The sequence below is a fragment of the Etheostoma spectabile genome, chromosome 14 (genome assembly GCF_008692095.1).
Source record: "Etheostoma spectabile isolate EspeVRDwgs_2016 chromosome 14, UIUC_Espe_1.0, whole genome shotgun sequence".
NCBI classification, from domain to species: domain Eukaryota; kingdom Metazoa; phylum Chordata; class Actinopteri; order Perciformes; family Percidae; genus Etheostoma; species Etheostoma spectabile.
In genome coordinates this window covers 5,024,525-5,031,728 of record NC_045746.1, presented here as the reverse complement: position 1 = coordinate 5,031,728, position 7,204 = coordinate 5,024,525, and the positions used below count along the sequence as shown (strand labels likewise).

The window sequence follows — 7,204 nt, the reverse complement described above, 5'->3', positions numbered from 1 at the left end:
TGTGTTCCTAAAAAATGCCCTTTTAAATAGAGACTTTGTTTCATCATAATTATATCTTGTATTTTATTATTTCAGATAGTTTGTTATTTGTTATTTAACAGAATCAATTGTATTTGCGATCCTTAAAACAGGAACAAGTGGGATAGTGGAGCAAAAAAGTTTTATTTTGTGTATTTTTCTACAACCATTTCACTACTGTATGCCACTAAGTAATTTGTTAATGATCCATCTGTTGTATGCATTAGGCACCTTTAGGAGCTACTAGTTGCTCAAAGTGCCACTGTTGTCTGGGGTGATGGGTGCAGGGGCGCAGGAAGAGACCTCCTATCCTGGCGTGGGTGTTGACTTGTTTTGGGGCTGCTTTGGGCTGTGGGAGTCCTCCTTCCTTTACAACCTCCAGACATAACTGGGACTTTTGATGAACGAGTTGACCACTCAGCTGAAGCAGAAAACAGACACAATGAGTTAGCCTAACGGCCACTGTGAACATATTTACATAAATAACAAAACACTTTTAACTCTCTGCCTTACTTTAATGAACTTCCACTGGAGTCTGGTGGTTGGTGGTCGGTGTGTGGGGCATGGAGATAGGACCACCATCTCTCCCTTGGCGTCCAAACACAAAGCCCCCATGGGACCCCATCGCGCTTCAAACTCAGAATTTAGTTCGCAGTGCTGCGATGACAAGAGAGATCATCTTTGCCACTGTGTTACCTCTCTGTCTGGGATTATCACAACTGTTGTCATGGTTACCTGGTTGCCCGTCCCACTGCATGGTGCTACATTCATGGCCCCACCCTGCAGCCCCTGCCCTCGAGGGTAGTCTGCACAGCTGCCAGTGCCAACATTGTACAGCTTCAAACAAGCACAAATGGGACACATCAGTCTGGCATGTACACCAATGTGTGTGTGTGTGTGTGTGTGTGTGTGTGTGTGTGTGTGTGTGTGTGTGTGTGTGTGTGTGTGTTACCTCGCCTGACAGTCCAGGTCTGTCCTGGGGAATGTAAAGCTGTGGATAAACTGTAGTCAGGTACCAGTGGAAGTTCCTACAGCCCAGACTTCTCTTTAACTGCAGACGCTCTGTGATGTTAGGGCTCTCAGACTAAACAAATAATAATAAAAATAAATAATATTTTTTTCTATTTTATATTTGGTAAACTCACTAATCAATATCTTGATGACATATATCCACACAACACCCACACCAAACATACACACCTGTCTGATAAAATGAGCAAGTGTGTCTCTCCTATAGAAGATCTTCCTGTATGCGTCCATCCAAGTGTCTGCAATCCGAATCTTGTTTCTCTGAAGCAGCTCCTGGTCTGGGAAGCGGTAGGGCAAGTGGTGGTGGTCTAAGTGGGCCACACGGGAGCAGGGAACCACCTCCATGGAACCCCCACATGACCACACCTATAACAGGAATGGTAAAAAAAATGGTTTATAACCCTGTAGTTTTTGTGTGCCTTTTGTTGTAAAGCAGCAGGAGAGTATGATAAGTATAAAAGATCTTTTGTTTTGCAAGCAGCATGATTCTTACTGGTCATCATGGAAAAACAAGTGGTCAAGTAACATTTTCTTCTCACACACATTCCCAGACCACTATTAAACCTAAGACTTCCATTTGCAAAAGGCATCATGTCGCAGTACAACATTCCTGAGGCCCTGACAGAAGGCAACTGAATCAGCCAAAGCATCGCTTACAGAAGCTTATGGGACTTAAGGTGAAAAACAAAAACAAAATGTCTCTGTCCTGTGTGAGGATGTAAATTGGAGGATTTGAATGGAAAGTTGATTTGGTTTCTTCTTTACCCTGATTGACAGCTCAATTTGTTCCACTCCCCACAACAGCATCCCAGGGTCATAGGCTCCCACACTCTGGAAGAAATGTCTGTCGATGGCCAAAACTCCGCCTCCCAACACTGGACTCCTGTCGGAGACAGAATCAGCATCACTTTACTGGCCAAGAACAGACAGAAATGTATCTGGGTGTCATTGGAGCTAAGATCTATTACAAACTTCAGAGTATTAAAGTCTTAGTTAGCAAGGACACACAGAACACAGCAGAGCAATGGTTCCTTGTATTTTTGGCATCTGACCCTTTAAAACAAATCCCACTCCTTGTCAAAAGTTATATATTTTTAAGAGCAATGAGCACTTAAAACAAACGTGAATATCATCCAGCAGGTACCAATTGACAAAATAGAGGGGAATGATCAGACATGTTTAAGCTCTACAGGTTTGAACAACAACACAAACACAATTTAAAAATAATCTTTTTATCAAAGAGGCTAAGCAAATGCATGGTCCTAAAATCGTTTTTTTATGTAAGAGAATTTTATTTAATTTGCATATCCATTAATGTATGAAGTAACTGAATTAAGATGTCTTAACAGATGAGGTCATGGCGACTTGATCATTTGTTAATGGTGAGCAACAAGAATTTATGATACATACTGCATTAATGCATGAGTTATGCATTACTTAAGTATATGACTTGCAGTCTTATTATAAAGTGTTACCATCAATTCTGCCCCCATTAACATTAAAATATAAAATACATTTTGCTCAGTGTTTTACCTTAGGCTTCACTCAACATTACTTTTAAGTAAAAACTTTTTTTATATAGCTGCGTCATGAAAACCCATCTGACATAATTTTGCTGTAAACTCACTGCACAGGTCGAACAGCTGAGTCTGGCTCCTTATCTTGCAGTTGAGGGTTAGATTCCCAGTAGAAGTTCAGTCTCCAGTCGAACACCCCCCTAACTGGCCACTGGGTGGCATTGAACTGGAAAGTCTGCCAGTCTATCACATCAATGATGGGGGACACCACTCTGGTCCTGCACAGAGATGCCACATTCATCGGAAAAGTCATTTTTTATTATCAAAAGGGTCTTTTTCCCATTGTTATTTATCAAGAAGGGTGATTCAAACTGAGATTGGGGTCATGAATGAGAAGCACGTTCTCTTAAAGATTTTTAAGAATAAGAACTCTTTTACCTAGTAACCAGCCTCCCTTGGCTACATTTTCCCTTATTATTCAAAGTTTGTTCTGGTTCACATATGCCATATGAAATATTTTCCCCAAGAGGCCATGTGTGATGTGATGTTCAGAGGAAATGGAATGAAGAGATTAAAGCGGGGGGGGGGGTCAAACATGTGGCTGAGAGAGTTGTAGATTCCAGGTCTGCCAGTTCAGCCTAATTACCTAGTCTAATTAGAGCCACGCTGCAGGCAGCCTGAGACACAAAACTAGAGCCAAATCATGAGAGCTGAGCTTTGGATACACACACACACACCACATGTATCCCATGCCTTACTAATGAGGGAGGAGAACTGATCACTCTGTACCTTCCATCGTCCCACTTTTCTCAAGTGGTTCTGTCAAAAAGCAGAAACAGACAGAGGTTGGGCACAGCTGTTTATCTGGAGCTTAACTATCTTAATTACAAAACTCTGTCCATATTTTTATGTATATACTTATATATATTTCTGGCCTAGCAACAAATCATTTTACAATTAGTGTGGTTAAAGCAATGGTGGATTGGAATAAAATAATGTTGCACTGCTTTTAATTACTTTTGTACATTATTAGAGTAAATGGCACCTGTCCTGGGCCACTCTCTCCAGCAGTGGTTCCAGCCAGCCCTTCTGGCATTCACAGTGGGAGTCCATAAACACCAGCACCTCCCCTGCAGCTCTGGCAGCACCCAGTGTACGACATCCTCCAACGCCCAGGCGCCTGGTGCTGCGAATCAAACGCACCGCGTCCAGATGAGACACATACTCACTCAGCACACTCTTCAGGTGATCTGAGAGGAGAACCAAGACATGGACATGTGGTCAGCACAGGTCAAGTGGATGGATGGGTGGATGTGGACTCAGAAACTCACCGTGGTGGCTCAAGTCGTCCACCAGCAGAACCTCCTGCAGATGCGGTTTGGGTGCAGTATCCAGCACGCTGTGCACGGTGCGCAGGAGCGTTGACCAAGCCTCGTCATGGAAACAGATAACAACACTGGCAGACGGCAGCGACTCGCTGTACTGTCCCCCCAAACACCTGTTAAGTAGGACACAAATTCATTATGTCGAAGTGTACACCTTCATTAACTTTGAATGCGTTTTATTGCCAGAGTGGGGACATTTCAGCGCAAAAGTTTTGGTGCATCTTTTCAGTCGTGCTCTTTGGACACTGCGCCGTGCACTCACTCAGGATGTCGCGCCTCGGGTAGCCTGCGATGGAGTGAAATCCTCTCGCTGACCATCTCGTTGAAACCGTACTTATGCACGGCAGAAATCTCCATATCCCTCTCCATACCCTCCAGGTGTAGCCGCACTGCTTTCCCCATTTCACCGTGCGTCGGAGGCGCAGGGGCCCGGGTCTCTTTATTTGCTCCGGGCAGAAGCACCTTGTAACTCCCCTTCTTCTGCGGAGAGTTCTTAGAGTCCTGCGTCGATGGCACGAATAAAAGCTGGTCCTCTTGCAAAGATTTTAGCGGGGCGAGATCGTCACCGAGCTCTAATGCAGGGTCCCGGTAGTCCACGATGACCTCCAGGTCCGGTGCATTGGGAATCCGCGGTAGGGGGTGGCGAGGATGGACAAGTTTCTGACGACTGTGATCCCGGTCCCGGTTTAAGAGGTCCGAGAGCGCGAGCGTAACCAGGGCGAACCCAAGGAGCAGCAGCCACAAGCAGAGCACCCTCCTCCGGACAGCTGTAGCTCTCCCCCACAGCCTCATCATGAAGAGTGCAGAGGAGAAGGGAGTACAAAGTTGTCCCAGTACGGTCTTGACTTCCCCATTTTGGAGTTTTCAAACAACTTTGAAATCGGCTACATTTTACCAAAAATGTTGACACTTTTCAGGGATTATCCAAAAAGTAGAAACAGAAATAACTCGCCCATCAGTCCTTTGGAGTGTAGCGCTGCTTCCATGAAGCCCCAGACTTGGGACACGAGTGACAGATGCAGGTTCAAGACAACCCCTTAACTTCTTTTTATGGTGAAGCTTCGTCCAGCTCATCCCGCGGTCCTAAAGCCCGCGTAAAATTAAGCTCAAATAGTGGCTTGGGGATGCATCTGGTACATCCACCTGCTCCTACACCTGCCGAGTTGATCTAATGAGCAATGTCCATAGTTCAGATGATAACAGGATTAAAAACACCTTTTTAGACATATGCTACTAAAAAAAACTAATTTTAGTTTCCACATACAAAGTGTCAGTCATCATGATGTTTTTCAATGTTGCATCACTAAAATAAGTCTATTTAGGGATTTACAGTCATTGCTTGTACCGTACAGGATCTAAAAACTCCGTATTTCAAAACTATATGTCTCCCACCACAAACAAGTGAGTTATAAATAAGCCCACATTACAGTGGAACGAGACAGTGTTTTTACATTTCCTCCAGTTTGTGTGTGTGTGAGAGAGAGAGAGAGAGAGAGAGAGAGAGAGAGAGAGAGAGAGAGAGAGAGAGAGAGAGAGAGAGAGAGAGAGAGAGAGAGAGAGAGAGAGAGAGAGAGAGTGAGTGAGTGAGTGAGTGAGAGAGAGAGAGTCGGCTTGGTGCGCCACATGCTCTTTCCAGCCAGCTGGCGGCAGGCCTCGTAGTCCCATGACCGTCTGTCGGTGCCGGGAAGCGGGGCGGTCGCAGCTTCGATCTCCCTGGTTCTCCGAGGAGATCTTGGCAGCCCATGCTGCTGTTTTCAACTGAGTGAAGACTAAGACCTCAGTGCGTCACAGTTTGATTTCTTTTTTTTTTTTTTTACAGGTGGAAAAGTTTTTACTTTTACCTAGGCACCAACCTCAAATTATGAAACGTTTTAGGGGAAACGCCAAAGTAAGGATATCAATGGAAAGGCTTAATTTCCTAATGCATTTTCCAAGTGACCTCAGGGTGATACTTTCTTTATGATGATGGCCAACAGCAGGTCAGGCTGCACTTTATTTTTCTTCCCCACATCACTAGAAATGAAGACCATCTGTGTCAGCCTGTTTCACAAGCTCTGTCTGTTCTCTGTTGACTGGAGCTGTAAAAGGCCACTGCATGCACCTTGGCAGTGCAGCCAGTGGGGCTTTGGAGCCAGTTTGGCTGCAGTCAGAGACCAGTTCCCGTCCTGGTGGTGGTGGTGGTGGTGGTGGTGGTGACTGTCTGGGTGATTGGGTGGGATTAGCAGCTCCCTGCCTTCTTCTCATTAGAAACAAAGACACGCACCTCCCCTCTGCTCTGGATGACAGGGCTGAAGGGCTTGTGATGATTATGATTACAGTACACAGAGGAGGGAGGACGAGGGACACCTGCAGAGACAAATTGAGAAGTTGAAAGAGCAAAGGAGGGTAAGAAGAGCAACCAGATGAGGCTGTCGCAAAGAGGGTGGACATGAAAGAGACATGAAAGAGACATGGAAGATCACAGAGACAGAAAAGAGAGTTAGAAGTGACCAGATCTTGACTTAGGTTTTTTTTTTGGAAATAATGTTTTTGGGCCTCAAGATTGAAAAGGAAGAAGTATTCATGTATTTCCACTGCCGCACAGTGAACACTCCCATATGTTCCAACCTGCAGCCAAAACACACAGAATTGAAGTTTCCACTGCCAGCACATTTGCAGACACACAGATCAACACCAAAAGAGCACAAACACACACACAATTATGGACACACAAACAGACACACACCGAAGGTAGGGTCCAGTTCACATTCTCAGGAATGTGCTTACATTCCACCATCCGAGTAAAAGCCAGAGAGCTGTAAATGAGAAGGCATGACAAGAGAGCGAGAATAACAGTAACTTTTGGCTGTACACTGCATTTCTGGGTTGGATTGGTGTTCATTCATTTTTCTTCTACAACCGGTTATGTCTGCCGTGTGCTGACAAAGAAGAGACACATGAGATTCTACTTTGATTTATCATTTGTAGTTTTTTTTTAGATTGCTAAACAACAGTGGGCACAACCGAAGCTACATGTGCAAAACTCTAACTACAGTCTGCACTACCAACAGTCACCTGAACTAAACCGTTCACATCAGCTGCAAAACTCCTTCCAAGCATGACAACTCTTCACACACACATCTCAAAACGGGCTCAGTGCGCCACACCCAATGAACACTCCTCACTGAGATAACACACACTGTCACTTAGAACACAGAGTAAAAGCACTAGCGTCAAACACCAATATAGAAAATACTAACTTTTCATCTTTACAGT

General features: G+C 44.7%; 1 protein-coding gene across 1 annotated transcript; it reads right to left on the bottom strand.

The window, feature by feature from the left end:
- Positions 1–240: 240 nt before the first annotated feature.
- Positions 241–5,002, bottom strand: LOC116701935 (polypeptide N-acetylgalactosaminyltransferase 15). The gene is made up of 10 exons (XM_032535982.1): positions 4,212–5,002; positions 3,896–4,062; positions 3,610–3,814; positions 2,675–2,842; positions 1,813–1,930; positions 1,219–1,413; positions 971–1,102; positions 754–855; positions 532–675; positions 241–439 (listed from the first exon to the last, which is right to left on the bottom strand). Exons 1-10 carry the CDS (start codon positions 4,742–4,744, stop codon positions 242–244), a joined length of 1,962 nt encoding a protein of 653 aa, XP_032391873.1. The 5' UTR covers positions 4,745–5,002; the 3' UTR covers position 241.
- Positions 5,003–7,204: the final 2,202 nt, after the last annotated feature.

Bases quoted from the DNA above. Each gene is read 5' to 3' on its own strand.
- LOC116701935 (XM_032535982.1), bottom strand. From the start codon at position 4,744: ATGATGAGGCTGTGGGGGAGAGCTACAGCTGTCCGGAGGAGGGTGCTC. The intron at 4,063-4,211 runs GTGAGTGCACGG...CCTACTTAACAG, and splicing joins CCCGAGGCGCGACATCCTGA to GTGTTTGGGGGGACAGTACA. The intron at 1,931-2,674 runs GTGAGTTTACAG...TGTCTCCGACAG, and splicing joins TCAGCTGTTCGACCTGTGCA to GAGTCCAGTGTTGGGAGGCG.